The 20,676-nt window shown below is 38.5% G+C and overlaps 3 protein-coding genes across 3 annotated transcripts; 2 read left to right on the top strand and 1 right to left on the bottom strand.

Moving 5' to 3' along the window:
* Nucleotides 1-154: 154 nt before the first annotated feature.
* ctns (cystinosin, lysosomal cystine transporter) lies at nt 155-8,016 on the bottom strand. The gene is made up of 11 exons (XM_005938392.3): nt 7,857-8,016; nt 5,883-5,978; nt 5,700-5,778; nt 5,135-5,225; nt 4,643-4,746; nt 3,977-4,114; nt 2,560-2,659; nt 2,088-2,207; nt 1,706-1,876; nt 1,069-1,186; nt 155-743 (listed from the first exon to the last, which is right to left on the bottom strand). The coding sequence occupies exons 2-11, from the start codon at nt 5,956-5,958 to the stop codon at nt 595-597; spliced, it is 1,146 nt and encodes a 381-aa protein (XP_005938454.1). The 5' UTR covers nt 5,959-5,978; nt 7,857-8,016; the 3' UTR covers nt 155-594.
* Nucleotides 8,017-8,601: 585 nt separating this feature from the next.
* mrpl55 (mitochondrial ribosomal protein L55) lies at nt 8,602-11,806 on the top strand. Its single transcript, XM_005938393.3, has 3 exons — nt 8,602-8,744; nt 8,975-9,188; nt 10,216-11,806. The coding sequence occupies exons 1-3, from the start codon at nt 8,692-8,694 to the stop codon at nt 10,363-10,365; spliced, it is 417 nt and encodes a 138-aa protein (XP_005938455.1). The 5' UTR covers nt 8,602-8,691; the 3' UTR covers nt 10,366-11,806.
* On the top strand, nt 11,716-20,595 carry ndufa11 (NADH:ubiquinone oxidoreductase subunit A11). Its single transcript, XM_042227220.1, has 4 exons — nt 11,716-11,846; nt 15,890-15,982; nt 19,355-19,477; nt 20,406-20,595. The coding sequence occupies exons 1-4, from the start codon at nt 11,768-11,770 to the stop codon at nt 20,516-20,518; spliced, it is 408 nt and encodes a 135-aa protein (XP_042083154.1). The 5' UTR covers nt 11,716-11,767; the 3' UTR covers nt 20,519-20,595.
* The last annotated feature ends 81 nt before the right edge of the window (nt 20,596-20,676 follow it).

Raw genomic sequence — 20,676 nt, 5'->3', positions numbered from 1 at the left:
TTTTTTCTGGTAATTTTGGACTGCAGCACTCTGCATTATAGAATCAAATATTCACATGTGGTGGTTATTTGCGTAATTTAGCGAAGAAAGTTTGTAGCACATAATCTGGAGTACACTGAAACAAGACTTCCATGGCAGCTTACAAGACAAAGAGTACAATGAAAAAGCACTTTATTAATCCTCATTAGTAACTTATCACACCTAAAGGTCTCTTGTCTGTGTTACAGCAAATTGCTTAGTTATCACAGTTTCATTTGCAGTAAAGTCTTGATTCAAGACAGTAGTTGTCAGAAAATGATTAGAAGTGAAAGTTTAGAGAAACTGACTCGCTATGGTAACCTGGTTTATAACAGGTTTACCACCTTAATTACAAATGACATGGATAATAACAGTTAGTGTTACAGTTGCTTTTTCAATTAATTTCTGTCTTCCCTTTTCTTAATTAATATTCATACGTGACTTGGTGTTAATGAGACATGTAAATCCCTGCTTTGAAGAAACTGGCCAGATTATTTTCACAATGAAAGTCAAACAACAACAAGTTCTCTTTAAAGCTGTACATAAATGTGCTTCTTTGGGTCACTCCAGCGAGTATCAGTCTCCTTGTTGGTTCACGAGTGGTTCATACTGTGACGATCGTCTGTAGAGAACATAGTGCTGAGTGATGAAAAGGATGTCAAACACGATGGAGAACAGACCCAGACCGAACTTTGTAGGATCACCAAACACCAGCTTCCACTCTTCTGAGGATCAAAATTAATACAGAGATACAGTCAAAATGCTCCAGTGCTCACATCAACAGTACAGGTAGTAAAGTAGATGCACCTATTTTATCCATTTAAAAATCCTAATTCTTCTCAAGTTATCACTTCTCCATGCCGCCCACAGGGCGAGGTGACAACAATACCCATCAGCTTCTTATAGCTGAGGGGTAAAATAAGCACAGTAAACACAGTTTTACTTTTCATGTCAACATTTCCTTTCTTTCCGTCACTGCAGAAATCCTGCTTATTCCATAGGTTTCATTAAATATTTTTGTATGTACAGTAAGCAAACTACTGTAATTACCATTGTTATAAGACTGCAGAATCATCTGGAGAATGCTGAAGAATCCACCAGTGAAGTCCAGTAACACATTGCCAATGCTCCATCCTTCAGTACTCTGTCTTTTGTAGTTCATGTATGCCTGGAAACACAGGAAAGCCATCAACTGTATTCACTGCTGATAAAAATAAATATGGCATAGAACATTTGAGACTTGTACACTGCTCAAAAATCATCAGGTCATATCAGGTCATATCAGGTGAAGAGAGGAGGTGCCCCTCTAGTGCGCCTATTGTTAATTTCATTAACATTAAGCAGCTAAAACTGTTTAATAACCCCCTGCTAATTAACTGACCAAGATCAATATCCCAACTTAATGACACACTCTAATTAAAAAGTGTTTTGTTTAGCAGTGTATTAATCAGGTTAGATGTGAACATTGTATTTCTAAAACATGTTTACTGTAATAAATCTCTGTAACATGTGGCACTGTTGCTGAAAAAGAAATGTAGACAGATGCACCACTGGTGGGCAGTGAAGGTGGGCATCAAAACACATTAAATCGATGGAACATCCAACAACGCAAGATTTTTTTTTTAATATGGTTTCAGTCTAGTATTCATTATTTAATGTGCAAGTCCAGTTTGTGTCTGAGTCTTACCTGTGGTACATATTTGATAAGAGTCACTGCTAGCTTAATGTAAGAGAAATAGTAAAGGTAGTCCAGCCAGGTGATTGTTTTGGCTACAGCAACAAATAAGCTGATCAAAGCAAACAGCCAGCCAATCAGCAATAAAATCAAGGCCGTCCGAGAGACTCTCTGTCCACCCCTCTGTAAGAAAAAGGGCACATAGCATTATACACCCGTCCTGAGTCTGAGACATCCTGCCAAACAAACTGACTCTGTGATAAAAGTGATTTTGAGAGTCATGTTGTATTCACCAGTCTTAACAATAAAGTCATTACATTAAATTATTCTGCTCCTCTGCTTTAAGTGTCTTAAAGCAGAAAGTCTTTAAGTATATGAAATGACATACACATACCTCATACACAGTAGCCTGGCTGACGTAGACCAAACACAGCAGGACAGCATGGAGACTGAAGAAAACATCATTAGCAGTCACAGGGTTGATTCCATTAGGGTTCCTCTTCAGAAACTCCTCCTACAGGAGGAGCACACAGTAGCTTAACAAAAAGTATTATGTATGTATTATGCAAAACCTAATGTTATTCTATACAAAGGCAACAGCCACTAGGTGGATCGTCCAGTGTAGTCATGAAAAACATCAACTGATCATCAAGAAATGCCACAAATGGATGGAATGTCTTCAAATTCACAGACAGTTGAGTGAAAAGATCGTAGAGTTGTTCTCAAGGAGACAGTATGTTAAATACAGTTATAAATCTAATTAAGCATTTAACTTTCAAAGGTTTCTCTAGACTCACTGGTACTGGCTGGTATCCTATTCTTCATGTGTATAAACAATGGAGTGTCCATTCAGTGGCTGGAGTTACCTTTATAGACGGTATCCAGAACAGTCCTATATTGAAGACGCTGTAAGCAATGAAACCCGTCAGGTTGAGAGCCAGGAAGTCAAAGTTGAGACCTACAACACTGAAGACAAACATGTTAGTTTTAATTTTGAGTAACTTTATTTTTAAAACATTCTACAAATTTCACACCACATTAAACCCAACACACAAGAGAGACTGAAGAGAAAGAGTCAGGGCAATCAATGTCATTCATTTTCTAGATTCTCCCTCCCCTCCGCCCTGCGTCAGATCTTTTCTTGATCCTGCCTGGTGTTGTAGGCCTTTGCCTCTACTGATATTGTGCCTAGACCTTGACCCTGTGCTGCCATGATTAGTGCCTCTGTGCTGTCTTTCAGTCCAGCTTTGTCCAGCCACTGGTAGGATTTTTGGATTTTTAGATTTTTAGACTTCTTCTGCCTGCCAACAGTACATGCTGTGCAGTGCCCTGTCCTTCCACGATGATTCCTCTTCTTGGTTCCTCTTCTTGCTCGGGTCCTTTTTCAGGTTTCTGCTGCCTGAGGTATTTAATAAGCCCATGATCACTTGTGGCTGATGCACTCATGGCCCTTTATCCCGAATAGCGGTTCTGACACTCACTAGTCCTCTTTCCTTCCTTCTGCTTAGCCGACAGTCTCAGGGTGCAGGACTTAGGGTGAAACCATTCATGCATGGTAAAAAGTCAGTGCCTTCTATTTCTTCCTTTGGCCAGCTCTGACAACTAGGTTGGGCGTAGGTGTCGATTGCCTGGCTCTTGTTCTTTCCATTCAGTTTACTCCTCTGGCCGTGACTTATTCTCTGCAGGTAGTTGCAGCTTTTCTATAGTGGACTCTTCCTGGTTCTCATTTGCCTTCCAAGGTACTTACAGCTATCCTCAATTTCTGTAATGTTGTCTTCTAGTAGTACAATCCACTCATACCTGACTACCTTCACTCTTTTTGGGCTTGAATTGAGCTCGATATCTATGTAAAGAAGCTAACATAGATATGTATCCGCAGCCAGTCTTGTTAGGTATAAATCGTGTCAAGGCCTGGTTCTGTCTAACTTTTCAAATTTGAAACCCTTTCTTGGGTGTCTGCCACTGCAATGATTACTGGATCATGTTCAGGGAGGTTGCTGTGGTCCAGTAACTGCTTGTCTCCTTAAATCTCTATGCTCTTGAAACTGTACTGGGAGACACAACAAACCTTCTGGCAATGGCACTGATTTATGTACTGATGTACCGCCTTATGCTACCAGTAGTGATTTACTTTAGCCGAATGCAAAACTATTAAAAACAAAAAGATGGGGGGGGGGGGGATCACACGTAAAACCATTTAGACAGATGTCAGTCTAACTACAAAATGATAACAATAATAAGAAAGAAATATATAAGGACAGATAAAAGATGTTTAAAAACTACCTTTTTCTCCTCCAGTTTTCGAAGGCTTGTGGATAAAAAGACACTGACCAGGCCAGAAAGTAAATCCAACCAATGACTTCACTAATTATGGACAGGACATTGCTATGGACAACTATGAAGCGGATCCTGACAGGCACACTGGAAAAAAAGATATAGCTTATGTACACAAAGAAACTGGACAGTTAATCAGTTAAAAAATAAAGTGGCAGCAGACATCAGCCAGCCTCTGGTGGATCCCTCCATCCATACAATACAATGCAACTTTATTTGTATAGCACCAGCAGTACACCAAAGTGCTTTACAATAAAAACAGGAAAATTCCATCTCATCGTGAGCATCATTAGCTCTGAGTAGTGCAGAATTAACAACTTTCTATCTTTTCAACCATTAGCTTATAACCATTTTGAGATCCAGACGTTTTGCGTGACAAAAGGGGACAAAGAAACCACATTTCAGTGCGTTTGTGCTCTGCTGCTTCAACCAATGTCTTGTAATAGCTTGTACAGTCTGGAGAGAATTAAAAACTTAACAGGAGATTCACTGGCACCAAGACTCAGTTTATAAGATTTGGACACCAAATTTGGAGAAGAAAGTGATCACTTTAAGATATTCAATTATTGCATTCAGTGAAGGAAATTATTTTCTTTGCGCTGGACTGACACCCACCTGTTGAGCTCTGTGCTGTTGGTAACCAGATATGTGGTCACCTGACCAACATCATGGGCTGTCACATTAAAACTGACAGCGGTAGCTTGTACTGGCATCATGACCTAAACAAAAAACTCACATAGATTTTGGTCTCTGCCTACTGTCACAAATACATTTTGATAAAAAATAATAATTTAGTTTCATCAAACTTAGATAACCCAGGTCGGATTTTGTCTTATAAATTCAAAAAACAGCAGCAAAAGAGGAACTGGCCTATGATAATAGTTATGGACTCCATCAACCTCTGAGAGGCTCTTTTTATACCCAATCATTCTTTAACCTTTCTGTAATCAGAGATGTTGTTGTGTTCATATTATGATATTACAAAGTTATTAAAAAAACAAACATCCAACCTGACTTCCTCAAAAGTATCCTAGTTTGAAATGTTTTGTTAAGCCCATGTTTTGTTGCCTCATATGCAGCATCATTTTTTCATGTTTGGTTTCTTACCTCCTCAGGCACTGTGATTATAGACGAGTAGTTTATCTTTGAGCTGTGTGTTACATTTAGGTGAATCACAGCTGACTGGTTGAGAGGGGAACTGCACAAAGACACAAAACACCAAAGGGAACAATACAAATGTTAACGCTTGCAATAACAAAGTCTACATTAAATGCCAGTAGTAACACATCTTACTTCATATGGGTATAATATCGCTTCTCTTTGGTTCTATCTGCTATGTAATGTAGTTAACAATGGATTTAGAAAAGAAAAAACAGAAAGGTTGCTGATGACTGTGAGATGAAGTTCTGTATCCTTTAAAACTATGATGTAGCTATAAAAGTCTTGCAAATAATTCAATGTGTAGTACAAATGATAACTACAATTATTTCAATTAACCCAGAATCAAAAAGGTTTCCCAGAATATAACTGTAAATGTTTTAAATGCTGAAAACACTGGTACTGTATACAGAATCGTTTTATTGCAATTTTAACAGGCTTTCTATTGTTAAACACAGAAAGTACACTTATATATATCTACACTGGTAATATGGCTTATCTAAAATACTATTACCTGGAAGTAATAACGACGGCATTTTTAGAGTATTCCTCAAGTGTAACAGCCTGAGGAGCAAACAAACTCAATCTGGATTCTGAAGTACAAGCAGAGTTTTGGAGGGCAGCGTTAGTGTTAATTTCACATTTTATGTATTTTTCTGCAGTGAAACGGATTCATTTAATCATAACAGTTCATCACCAGACATGTTGGTCAACATCCAGAACACCAGCAGCTGAGCAGGTAGGCATCTCTTTCCCAAACCTTGGCCTGTCATCTCTGTAAAATTATGAAAACCTAAAGAAAAGAAAGCAGCCAGAAGTCATTGGAAATCAGAGCTATCCAATGCAATCATAATTATAGTGTAAGATAAGAGGATTAAACAGATACTTCAGGTAAAAATTAGGGGTGGGCTTTATACTGCATGTACGTGATCTATCGCAATTTTTTCCGTGTTTGATGAATAAATAAACCAGCTTAATTTCAGTTGTTTTATTTTCTCTCATGAATTCTTGTTTGATGTCCTTTTTTGTTGCCGTGATCTTTTGTTTGTTAAAGGTCTAGTGTTGACCACAGAAAGAGACTTAATGTGACAGTATTGTCATTTGTGGAAAAACCTCTGTGTGCAACTGATGGTTAACAAATGGTTAAAATAAAACATTTCAATTCATTCAGACTTGTTGTATTCAAAGTTGAAAAAAATGGCTGATTTGAATGAGTATACCAGGGCAATTTTAGGCACTATAGGGTTGAAAATAACTATTTTTTTGCAGGCTTTTTAAACATATCATGATATATATTGTGTATCGCGATATATCCTCATATCGCCCAGCCCTAGTAAAAACTATTACTGAAAACACAATATAGGCTGTAGATCATTTAGTATCTGTTATTCAAAGCCAAACACAGGTGAAAGTACAAAGGTCCTGTTTTTGTTTCATGTTTTAATAAGATTAATCAGATAAATATCTGTTTCCCGGGTTACCTGGATTTCATGTTAACTAGTTAGATTTGTTTACATATTTCACTCTCCGTGTTCCAGATGTTGCATCTCAGATTTGTCAATTTCTGTGAGCAGGCTATATCATAGTTTATTTGACCTCACAAAAAAAAAAGAAGACTGCAATTCCCAGGTCATGAAAATGCATATAGGTGTCAATATTATCTTCAGAGAACAATCCAAATTAAGCTAACTGCAAATAATTATAATGCAGCTGCATTAACTCATTATATTATATAAAATAAATAAATGTGCCTCATCATTCATCACACCTTTCATCACATCAGCTGGGCTGTTTGTTTGTGTTTATCCTCAGAGTGACTGATTTGATTTAAAATCGATAGGCATGATTTAAAAAGAAGACACTGAGCAGCGGATCATTCACGATGGAAACCAAAGTTTATCAATGAATCAGTTTGGAATAATTTCTTTCCAGTTGGCAGGTAAGTAAATGCTGTGTATTTCAGCATGAAACATGGCATAGAAAGTTTAGAAATGGAGCTGTAGTGCCTACCACTGATTTCATTGCTTCACCGACAAAAGTGATAACCAGCAGGTCATCCTAAATGCATGTCCATGTCAATATATTCTACGTGTAACATTACAAAACAGTGTTTCGTTAAATATACTGTATTAAATTAAACTTGTTGAGCTGATTCATACCAGTATAGCTTAGTAAAATAATTCACAGTTGTCTTCCTTGATATGCTGCCAACCTGCTTGAAAATTCTTCTCTTTTGGATATATGGTGTTACCCTCAGCCTTAAGGCTGCATGATTTGGTATACCTGCCCTTGATAAGTGGTGATAGTCACAGTCCACAGTCAAAAACTTTGCCTCTGTCCTAAAACTATTCACTCCGTCTTCATATGGAGTGTTTGAGGTGAGCCCCACGTAGCTCTGCTTCTCAATAGTTGGATTTTACTGATGTGCAGCAGAAATAAACTGAACTGACGGAACCTCCCCCACATTTCAGAAAATCTAGGGGATGTACCACAAGGAAGTTTAATACAACTATCACTGTTAGTATAGAGGGGGTTTTTTTAGTATAGAGCACCAAAGCCAAGTTTATATAGATCAGACAAGACAAACGCATCTTCCAAGGAATCAAATGCATCAAATGAAGTCTAATAAAATAACAAAGTTGTCTGAGATAAAGCGATGTCTTCATCTTACCTGTTTGGTCTGGAAGAACACGTACACACAAATAATAAAGCAATAGGCTTGCGTTAAGTAATGAACGAATAAATCTTTACCCGAACATATAAAAACTACTCGACAAAACACGTCCTCAGCTGTACTTCCCTAACAGATCACGGGATATCTTCTTCGTCCTATAACAGACGCTTCTATGTGTACTACTGCCCTCCGCAGGGTAACTCAGCTATAAAGATGCGTACAGATGAAATGGTGCTGCTGCTGCTGCTGCATATGTAAAAGTGGATTGAATTGTTTAATGACGTTCAGGAACAAGATGTATTTTATTTTATTCAATCCCCACTGCAGCCAAGTCAACATACATTGTCAGATCGGCAGGTATGCAGCACACTGACTGCAACACCAGCAGTAACCCTAACCGTATGTCCTTACGTTAAATAAACATCATTCATTTACCGTTTGTCGTCTGTATTCTGAATTGAAAGCTCCACACAAGACAGAATTATTCTAGAGTGCGAATTATTAAATGCGTACATTTAATAATTATTAATTAAATATATGCTAATCTGATTGGTGCGCTAAGATGACTGAACACCTCGGCGATTTAAGGAGCCAACCCACCACCACCAGGTTTGACTTTAATGTCATTTTAGTTACGTCAATAAGTATAAAATATTCATTTGGGAAGCATGAGTAACATCGTACCAAATCGTAACAGAAAACGAAAATCAGAATCCCCTCGCCCCGGAACGTTTCTGGGCCATATACTGTTTCACCGGGACCTTTATTATATCAACTCCTGTGTCCGACCTTCTATTGAAGAGTTTCCTGTCACAGTTTAGCAACCTTTCCAATGCTCGACATGTTTATAACTAAACTTTGTGCTTCACGTGGTTCGTTATCAAGGTTAGACTGCTGTATTAATGTTTACAAATATATTTATTTCTTTTGTTGGTTTTGTTTTTTAAACATCAAACTCTCTTAGTTCAGAAGAAGAGTCATTTTCAAATTCCGTTCAATCAAGGAGGCTAATGTTAACGTTATACTTGGAAAAGAGAAACGTGTTGCTTAGATTGGATTTGTCTGTGGCATGCTTTTTATGTGTCTGTACTGATTTTCTTGTGTTCGTCTTTCAGTATAGGCAGCTGTGTTTGGCCTTTGTTCACCCGTTCACATCGGCACGGCCAGGCTAAGCTGCTCCACACTCAGATTCCTCAGCTTAACTCTAACAGAGCGTCAGTTGCATGCTGTGGTCGGCAGAGATACGAGAGGATGTATCCTGTGATGTTAGTCCGTCCTGATGGGTCAACAGTCAGCATCAGATACAAAGAACCCAGACGCATCATAATGGTTAGTTTACCATATCTAAAAGCCAGTAATCCCCTGGCTTGCTGTTTGTCATGAGTCTTATAGATGTGCAGTCTTAAAGCAAAAAAGAAGAGATCATGTAAATTACATCATCACTGTTATTTTCTAAGACCTGTCATTTTTCAGTTAGATGACTTAATGAGCATATATGAATTAGAGGTGGGAATCACCATACATCCCACGATACGATATTATCACAATACTTAAAAATATTTTGCGATATTCAGATTCTGTACATAAAGGTAAACTTTATCAATATTCATTTTCTCTAATAACAAAGTCTCACACTCAGTCTTTCTCTCGTTTCAGTCAGTTTTATTGTTGACAAACTGAACGGTTTTTATTACAGTCTAGTCCCATTTAACTGAATGCAACCATCTGGTACAATTATAGCTATGCTGAACTATGCAATTTATGAAAACTATGCAGCCCATTCAGCAACTGAAGAATTTAAAAGTAAATTAAAACAAAATATAATTTTACATTAAATAAAAAAGTTTTAAACTTATTTAAAATAAAACATCTTAAATTAAAATAAGTAAACTGTCATGTTTATTGCTGCCAAAAAAAAAGTTAAACACATTTGGACAGTGTCAGGATTCTTGCTCAGAAAAAGGATCAACATGCTCTGAAGTCAGAGCATGTTCCAGTCCACAAAAACTTTTTTGTAACAAAATATCGATTTCTGCTGTCCCTGTATCGATACATTATTAGCAAACAAAATATCACGATACTACACAGTATCGATTTTTCCCCCACCCCTAATATGAATAATGTATGTATTTGTCTAAAATAAATTTACAGTTAGTTTTTCCAACATTCTACTGTATACAACCCAAACCCAGCCCTCCACATGCTAATAAGAGGAAAGCAGACTCAATAGATAATAAAAAAAAATAACAAATTGCTCGGGTCCTGTAGCAGAAGCCAGTGAGCATGTCACTTAATATTTTGCTTATGTGAGCTGATGTGTTGTTTTTAATTTTATTTTATTCATCTGTTTTGAAAGATGCCGGTAAATCTGTCTACTCTGTCAGAAGAGGAACGTCGAGTACGGCTGAAGAAAAGAGAAGTGAAGAAGCCTCAAAAACAAACAGGAGTCCAGTATGAAGATGATTTCAAAGTGGACAAATATAGCCACTTGTGGAAGAAGAAATAAGAGTTTTATATGCAAATGCAAAGCATACTCATACAGTATCCATAAAAAATAAGTTATGTGTCTGTGTTTTGTTTTTTGTTTATTCTTAAGTGATACTGCAAAATGTCAGGGATCACCAACTGAATTGCGATTGAGTTGTACTTGGGTAATGTCCACACCACTTCAGTTTTTAATCCCCCTTGAAACAGAGACTTCTGGAAATACTGCTGAACTTGACAGTATTTTAGTCTGTAAGGCAGAAACAGACATTTCAAAACAGCAGACATTGATTGGCTTCTTGGATCTTAGTGAGTCCTTTCATGATTTGGCATACCCATCACATAAAAGAAAATGGCCTTGACTATGGCTACTGATGAATTTTATATATTAGTTGTTGAGCATGCTAGGGGCATTTTTGCAGTGAAAGGTAGAATTCTGTTATGCTACTACTGCATGAAAGAAGCATAGAAGGTATGTGTCCGTGTATGTTTTCAGTCATGTTGCTATGAACAGTAAAAAAAAATATATCTTGTTGTTTTATGTTGCTGTTTCCTTGTTTATTTTCAATAAAGTAAATTGAAAAGTTATGTAGACTCATACCTTTTGGTTAAAAATAGAAGGGTAGGGGTTTTCATCAGGAACAACTTGAGTTTCAGTGAGCTTGTGTTCTTCCTACTTTTCCTTCCTATTATACTGTATGTTATATTCTCTGCTAGTGGTAGTTTGCAGAGTAGTTGTCAGGTGAAGGCAGTATTAAAAAAAACTTGTCTGTGGACTACTCTTGGTTGTGCTGTTGTTAGTTTGTCAGTCAGCTGCAGAGAGAAGCAAAGGTATGTTGTATAAAGAGCTTAAGAGAAAGTGTTAAGAACAAAAAAGAGAGTCTCCACTCAAACCATTGTCTGTACTTTAAACAACACTGTCATAGCCACACTGTTACAAAATGACCGTGATGTCATGTCATATCTATTGCAGGCTGACAAGTCATTTAATGAGTGATGGTGTTGGTTTGCTCAAAATTGCTGATGATTATTGGTTAGTTAGTCTAGTTAACTGTGTTTTTATTTTATTTTTTGTTAAATGTTTTCAGATGTAACATATCTTTTCTGCAGTCTGATCTTTGCAGAGCATCTAAAACACAGCGACCTGATATACTGAAGAGTATATGAAGCGTTGAGTAAATTAGTCACGTATTTCATATGCGCATCCTGTGTATTTCTTTAAAGATTATTTTATATAATTTCAGTGCAAAATATACTTCCGTAGACATTACAACTATTCATTGCAATCTAGTTATATGCTAGTGCTAGTGTACTTACTTCACTCTCCAGCAGGTGTCGACAGTGCACCAGTGGGTTCGCCAGACGCCAAAAACCACACGAGCAATTCTCGCGAGAATTCGATTTGTGTCCTTGATAAGTCCGAAATGGGGTACTGGGACCTACCGGAAGGTACAGACTGTGTGGAAAAAACATGGATTGCTACGAAACTTGGCACGGCTTTAGGTAACTATCGTTGGTGACATAATTACTTGCAAGTCATGTTGTGCAGGGTCGTGAAAGCAGGTCATCTGTGTGGTGGGTTAGTCAACGCTTTTGAACTTGCAGATTAAGATTGCCTAGCAAGCTACATACGGCTAGGTTTGCTTTTGCTAAAGGATGGACCTGGGTTTCCTAAAATACAAACGTTCAGTGAATTATTTAGTTAGCGGTGCGTTTGCTTCAGCTCAGCAGATAATCACGTAAACCAGTACTGTAAGATTTTTAAATTACAACCTAGAATACCTTGAGATAGTAATGGGCGATGAAACAATACAGATGAACATGGCGCCATAGCGTTTCCTCGATACAAAAATCAGACACGGTCAATATGAAGTCTGTACGTGACTGTTTTGTTAGACTACACGAACAACCAACGACCGTGACAATAGCGCCATGCTCAACTAATAGGTTGACGCACACATGCTTTGTGGAATAACCAGGTCGTAATCTCCCAAAAAATGATTGCCGATGTTTCTGTGTTTGTAATATTTTTGCTTATATTGGTAAATAGGCTTTTGACGACGTGACTTACGAAGGGGCTACATACAAAATATAGAAATGACCTGTTTCGCAACCATCTTACTCACAGGTCTCAAACTTCAATGAGTTGGCGACCACTGCTGGCACTGTCATCTCATTGGAAGCCCTCTGGAGTGTTTGCGTCGTAACAAGCCTTGAACTACTGTACTTGCTTTTATTAAAGTTCACTGTCAAGACCAGTTTCTCACACGGTTCCAAAAAGGGGCACTACACGACTGAAAACTCTGGACAGCTCTTGCAAGGATGAAGGGAGCTCTCAGAAACTTTGCAGTCTGCTCTGCTTTTCCCTGTGCCTCTCGGAACTTAGTTTTCAGTTCACTGTTGCACCGCAAGTCAGTAAGTTCATTTTGCAGCATGCTGGGGACACGCTCATCAGCTGAGAAGGGGTCTGCAAAAAGCTGGACAGTGCTCTGTTTGTTTCATGCCACACCAAACTGCTCAGTCGCACTGCACAGCTGCTGACGCATATCTCTAGCTTTGGTTGGGCCATACATGGGACACAAACTCAGCATTTCTTCTGTCACCTCAAACTAATGATCAACACCTCTGATGAAAATTGCTGAGCATTGTCAGTACTTTCATCAAGCGCCACGGAGTGACAGTGAAACGTCGACCTTTGTTCATAGATATTACTTGATAATGTATTATTCCGCTCTGCCACGTTGTTTGCCGACAGCAACGTTGTTGAACAAACTTTTTTTTTCTTTCTTCCTCTTCATTGAATGGCTTCCCTACCTTAGCGATTAATTGACTAATCACATAACCTGCTTTGAAGGCAGCATCAGTGTCCTTACTGGCTTTGTGGAAAAGTTCTTGCTGGGATAGTAGTCCTCTTTGTAGCTGTTTGGACCATTTTCTCCCTCTTCCCTTGTTCTTTCCATAATGCTCTCCATGTTTAGTCGCATAATGACGCTTGAGATTATATTCCTTCAGAATAGCAAGTTTCTCCTTACCTAAAAGGCACATCACCTACACCCAACTCAACAAAGAAATACAGCAGTGTCCATCTTTCCGATGTCGGCGTTCGTCATCCACTTTCCTTTTCAGTTCAAACGTGTTCTGCTAATATAATACTGCTAATTCCTTGAGACCTCTGATCTTAATGACCGTGCTATTCTAATACTTTGCATTAACATTTAAATATTATGCAATTAACGTAATCGGCCAGTTGATACGACCCTCTAGCGGCGCAGCTGATGGAACAGTGCTACGTGCACTTTATAAAGATATTTTATTTGTTGCAATTTAACAACAGGTAGAAATACAAGGGACCGAGACGAGGTTGCGGCCATGAGCGAAGCAACCGCTCTGGAGCCTTGGCGCAGCTTGATGAGCGAACCAGTGCGCTGGCCACGTCTGCATCTTGGGCAGTGGCGTGCTGCTGCACCTCCAACCAGAATTTCAGTTAGGTCGTCAGGGTCGATGAAAACAGGGACGTGCAGAGGGGGGGGCTAGAGGGGCTTGAGCACCCGCCCCTTTCCTGATGAGTGCCCAAAGTGCCCTTTTGTTGAGGCAACTTTTAAAAATTTTATTTATTTTTTTTTATGTGTGTGTGCGTGCGGAGTCCTGTCTGTGCCCCTCAACAATAATATTTAACTATTAATCATAGTTTTGCTAAATAAAAGGATCTGGCTTGCATCAGTCACATGATCACATTTAACCAATGATCGCCCTTGACGGCAGAACGCGCTGGTTACGAGCCGGGAACGAGCTCACAAAGAGCACGCGCATTTTTTGCGGTCCGGAGCTGTAGGAGAAACACAAGTTAACTCAGAGACACAGACTGATGCGACAAAACCAGTAAGTAGGTGTACAGCGTACACTGTAGTGTGTAGCACCAGGAGTATTAGCTTATTACGTACACGTTGGTAAGCTGTCTTGTTGCAACTGACGAACTGAAACAAACGAGCGTGCTGTGTGTGCAACAGCGCGACAAACATTACCTGTCCTTTTATTAACTGCACAAGTAGTGCTGGTCATAGCTGCTGGCTACCTGTGTAAGGCTGTCATGGGTCTGTAGCTCTGTCACCGTTTTAGGGAACATATTTAGTTTTAAAGTAAGTTTCTGGGCATTTCCTGCCTTTCTGGAGGGATTATATTTCACTAAAAAACGATCTAATATGCATGTCCACATAATAATTATTATAATTATAATATATTAAAAAACACACGCTGTATTTTAAAGAACATACATTAAGAAGCAGATTATATTAGATTTATATTTTAAATAAGACAAAATTTGGATTTTACAGCAGTAAAATGATTGTATCTCTACAGTTTAAAAATGTAATAAGCTTTGCCCTGCACAGAGTGGATAGTGAAACAAATGGAATCATCATAATGACATTATTTCATATTTATTACTTCCCCCTCCTCATTGCTTTATTATTGTAGCTCTAGTAATAAATAATAATGTAAGGATGCCCATAGTATATACAGTATTCTGAAGAAGGTCTAAAATGTCACTGTGTGTGCATGTGTGTGTTTTATTTAGCTGGATTTAAAAAAATATTACTCATGATATAACATTGTGCAGACATGGCTGGTAAGGACATGAGGAGGAAACAGTAGGAGCTGTGTGAGGCTACTAAAGGCAGGGCTATAACATTTTTCTGTCATCATTTTATTATAGATTAAGTGCAAGAGTTGTTAGGTGTGGATAATTAGATTATAGTTTATTGCAATAGCAAGTTGTGCCTTGTTCTCAGATAGACAGCAAGTGGAGAGTGATATATGAAATGATGGGAAGGAAGGAAGAAGAGAAGCAAAGAGTGATTCACAGGCAGAGCCGAGTTTATGTCACAGTTTTTCGTTGCCTTATGGTTCCAAGCGCTGTCACCAATCTTTGCATTTTGTTATTATCTCATGACACTTGTTTAATCAGCTACCATCTCTCCTGTGGACTTTTTAATGTCTACAGTCTCAGATCAACACAGCCCTGCCCTTCCCATATTAGATTCTTGATGAATGTGTGTTGTTGTTATTCAGCATGGTTCAATGTGCCCCTTTTTAACTTTGAGCACCCGCCCCTTTAAACCTCTCTGCACGTCCCTGATGAAAACCAGGGGAAAATACCCAGAGGAACGTCCAATCTCTAAGAGGTCCTCTATGGTGAAAGTAACGGAGAGGATAACGGCAAAACACGCAGTACAACAGGGTGGAAAGATGAGTGTCAGGGGTCATTTGTCACAGAAGGATTTCACAAAGGTGAAAGGGAAGGTTTACAAGACTTTAGTGAGACCTGCTATGATGTATGGTTTAGAGACTGCAGCACTAAGAAAAAGACGGGAGCAGAATATTTTCACTGGGAGTGATCAGAATGAACTGATTATAAATAAATACAAGTTGCTGTCAATTAAAAACTCCTTCATACCAGCTGGTCTAAAGTGATTGTGATTGTCAGCCCTACAGCAAAACTGACTTTTTTTTGTTTTTCTAAAGTTTCTTAATTTGTTTGTGTGTTTCAGGGCTGGTTGGTTCAGCTTATCACATAGTGGCGTTCCAACCTGACTCTGCAGTGGCAGCGTTACAGAGGGCTACCAACTCAACAGTTACCATGGGTAAATGTATTGTCATTCAAAACTCCACAAGAACTTCAGTGTATGTGGTTTATGTTAAATCTATCTGCATGTCTGAAAACTCCACTCCTTAAGGTCAGAAGCACTGAGATTTTTCCAGTTTCTTTAGCACTGGGAAGATTAGGAATTGCCGTCACTTTTGTAATGATTCACAGGTAGTGATAATGATAATAGTAATAATTATGATGATGATAACATTATCATCAACAACGACTGAGTAAGGTTCTTTATCTATACACAGTGATTTTCTATGATTCCATACTTTAAATAATTGTGTGAAGTAGGGCTGCACGATTTTGCATAAAATGAGAATCACGATTTTTTTGGCTTAGAATTGAGATCACGATTTTCTTTTCCAGTATAAATATTTATTGCACTTATTAACTGCACATCAACTTCGTAACAGTTGAGACTGAACATAAAAACAATAAATAAACATAAAAACAACAAATGTCTCACGTTTTGTTGTTGCCGCAAAATGTTGTACTGCTTGAAATTCCGTCTCCACCGTTGCTCGACACTGCGTGTATAGAGCAGGTAGTGCAACAATAGAAAAATAGTTGCGGGACGGCACTGTGTAGCGTTTGTCTAGGGTGTTGATCATTTTCCTAAATCCCTCGTTTTGCACAGTGTTGATGGGAGCCATATCTTTGGTCAGGTGATAAGTAATAGCCTCCGTAATTTCTTTGTGCCTGCGGGAGTTCGACGGGTATAGGGAAGCGCTGTATAAGGTTCCCGTTATTGATGTTTGGGTGGTTGACCGGGACGGATTTTCTCCTGTCACTTTCTCGTCATCCCTGACGTGCTCTCCGTTGTTTTTTCCCTGCTAATTTTAGCATCACACGGCACAGCTTCTGTATCACGTGGTATAAGGCTCCGCCCTTGTCATTTGTTGAGCAGGAAGAGTGAGCGCTTGTTTTCATGCAGATAGTCCCGGATCAAAATGCGGTACAATCGTCGGTTTTTTTTTTTTTTTTTTTTTTTTTTTTTTATCGTTGTCATTTGGAAATGAGATCGCACATAAGTATGAATCGAGATCGCGATTTTCTAACGATTAATCGTGCAGCCCTAGTGTGAAGCGCTGCCCTGATGGCAATAAAATTCTAAGTGCAAAAAACCCTCCGAACACAACTTTTGTGGTTTTGTTTTTTAATTCCTTGAACATCACTGCACTCAATATCGTCACTTCTTTGACTAACTAATTGAATTTACAACAGTAAATTATTTTTCTAGTGCAGAAATGCCATCTGAAAACACAGCCTTAAAAGGTCATTCATTCATTCATTCATTCATTTTCTTATAGGTTTGTAAATCATAAAAGTTTTGGCCAAAGTAAAAATGCACTATATTGCCCAAAGTATTCACCCGCCCAAATAGTTGAATTCAGGTGTTTCAATAACTTCCATGGCCAACGGTGTGTAACATCCATCACTCTGGCATCCCGAGTGCTTCTGCAAACATTTTTGAAAGAATGGGTCACACTCAGGAGCTCGGTGAATTCCAGCGCGGTACCGTGATAGGATGCCGGTCACTGATAAATAGTTGACAGTCAACGGTTGGTGGTATTAGGGCTGCAATGATTCATTGACTAATTCGAGTAATTCAATTATTAAAAACAGCCATAAGACAAATTCTTTGCTTCGATGCTTCATTTAATACACAGCTCTGTGTGCCGACGTGTTAAACGCGACTGTTTGACCCACATTTTCGACTGAAAACAGACCTGCATACAAACGTATTTAGGAACAGCATATAAATATCAAAAAGTTTGACATTGAGCGCATACACACACCCCAGAGTTTCAGCAAAAAGACTGTTAAACAGCAGCAGCAGCAGTGATGATGATGGTCTCATAGTTTAACATGGAGCTGAATATTCATTAATGCTCTTAATAACACCGGTGTTTCTTATCCAGTTAACTGATAGAATAATCATTAGATTCATTCATTCAGTCATTAGAGCTCGGCTTAGCGCCTTAGTTCCAGTGAAAGGAACTCTTAATGCTTCAACATACAAGAATTTTGGGCGTTTTCATGCTCCTGACTTTGTAGGAATAGTTTGGGGAAGGCCCCTTCCTGTTCCAGTTGTGCACCAGTGCGCAAAGCAAAGTTTTATAAATACATGGATGAGCGACTTTAGCATGGAAGCACTTAACTGGCCTGGACAAAGTCCTCAACTCAACCTGACAAGCTGTGGGATGAGTTAGAGCAGAAACTGCGAGCCAGGTCTTGTCTGACCTTACAAATGCGCTTCTGGAGGAATGGTCAGAAATTCAATCTCAGGTTTGCAGTAGGGCTGGGCCATATCATACCGTTCACGGTAATACCGGTTAATTTGGGCAACGATAAGAAAATAAATATCGCGATAGAATATGGGTAAAACGCGCATGCGGTGCCTTTGTTTTCATACGCACATGTGGAAAAACACAGATGATAAGGGCGAAAGGGATCGTTGAATGAAACGGATGAACCAGAATTGGTTTGTAAAAATGCTGCAACTTCAGTGGTGTGGAACTGGTTTGGCTTTCGTCCGTCAGATACACAACAAAGCACTATTTTTGGTAGAGCATGCTAGCGGGCCGTCGTTATTACCGTGTTTTTTGGAAAATACGGCACACTTAAAATCAATCCTTTGATTTTTCTGAAAATCACAGTGCCCCTTATAATCCCGTGTGCCTTATGTATGAATTCTGGTTGTGTTTACTGACCTCGAAACGATTTTATGTACACGGCGCTCGAAAATCTGTCAAATGTTTTAGTACGACTTTGCTAAGCTACGAAGCCGCACCGCTTGATGGATTGTCGGAGCATTACGGCTATCGTAGGCAGGAGCCTCGCGGAGTGATACGTACTGTGCTTCAACATAATATTACCGTATTGTGTGTGTATAACCTCTTTTTAAGTTTTGTGGATATTATACATGGTTATGCTGAGGATATGTCGGCCAATTTCCACTGGAAATGCCTTTTGGTTAAACTGTCAGCAAGGAATTTGCATTTGCACTGTTAATTTTTATATAACTTTAATGCACATAAAAAAACAGCTGCTTGTTTAAGTGAAAATACATTGATGGTTTTTTGCACTAATAAAGTTGTGGAGTTGTAAAGTATTTTGTCTAGTGTCAATTATATCGTCAGTTATATCGTTATCGCAAATTTTCAAATGTATATCGTGATAAATATTTTTGGTCATATCGCCCTGCTCTATTTCAGTACACAACAAGATATATTTTCTATGTTCAGTCCTGTAGTGGGTTTAGCTGTTTTAGCTGCTGATCTTTGGATCCCATAATTTTTTTTTCTTTTTTTTTTTTGGATGAATGAAATAATGAGGGAAATTGTCTTCCTGTTTTCAGCTGCCATGGGAGCCATCTTTGGAATGACAACATGTCTCAGTGCTCAGGCCCGTGAAGCTCCAGACGACCCGCTGAATTATTTTATCGGCGGCTGTGCCTCGGGGATTTTTTTGGGAGCACGAAGTAAGTATCAGTCCTGACAGATGTGACTAGACAAGAATTCAAAATTTTATTTATTTTTTTCAGGAACACAACAAAAGTTAGTCCTTTTTAAATAAAAAGTGTGATGTGCAATTAACACACCACACTCTTTAGAGCATATTTGTGCTAATGTGCCACAATAATAATCAGCTGTATAACTAAAATGAACTTGGACTGCACTGGAGTGTAATTCTAAATGACATTTTACTTGATCATACTTACTACGTCTGCATAAGTTTCAAACAGTCCTTTTTTGTGTTACTTATTGCTGAGAATCACAGCTGTGGATCTTCTGCACTATTTCTTATAGCACAATGGATTGTGGCCAAAAGAAAAACCCCTTATTGGCCAGTATGAAGAATATATAAATATAAAATTCACAAGAATTTAAAGATATGTTTTCTGTATACTTTCTTTAAATCTTAGAGTAAGTCCCAGTTCTTGGTGTAAACTCCGCTCTGCTGCTTGAGGAAATGCTGCTTAATGAGAAGTTTAGGAATTGCAGTGACTCTTATCATCACTAACAGGTGATGATGGTAGACGGCTTGTTATGGCTAATTAAATCTGTTCTGAACATTTTTCATTTAAAGTCACAGTGGGGATGGGAACTGATAAGAATTCAGCGATTCTGATTCTAATATCAATATCTCTTATTGATTCCCTTCATGATGCTCATTGGCTCCACTTTGAGTCACCACCATCTCTAAGCAGCTTTTCAAAGACATTAATGTGCTGTGTGGTCAAATGTTTGTGCATGTTGGACAACCGATTTCCTTCAGGGGAAAACAAGATCATACATACTGTTAGATTCTGTTCAGTAACAGAGAAAATGTCTCTGCAGTTCTACAGTAGCATTTGGTTTGCCTAATTAAAATCATACTGTGTGCTGTGTCTGTGTGTGTATCTCCAGCTCACAGTGCTATAACTGGTACATCTGCGTGCCTGGGTCTTGGAACACTGGCTTTCTTTACAAAAGTGGGCAAGATGGAGGGATGGAAACTTGCTGGACCACCTAAACTATAAGAGGAAGATGCCCGGAAGATTGTTATATTGTAAAAAATACCTAATGTAATAAAGTTTTTTGAAAAGGCCAAAAAAAATGTTGGTTCGTTTTATTTGATTTCATTTTACATTTGAAAACACTTTTAATTTAAGTAGCTGTTGATGTAGAAACTGGAAAA

Source organism: Haplochromis burtoni, unplaced genomic scaffold, assembly GCF_018398535.1.
Source record: "Haplochromis burtoni strain Fernald_Lab_line unplaced genomic scaffold, NCSU_Asbu1 Contig_249, whole genome shotgun sequence".
NCBI classification, from domain to species: Eukaryota; Metazoa; Chordata; class Actinopteri; order Cichliformes; family Cichlidae; genus Haplochromis; species Haplochromis burtoni.
The sequence above is the reverse complement of the archived record's forward strand: the minus strand, read 5'-3'. Positions and strand labels throughout refer to the sequence as shown.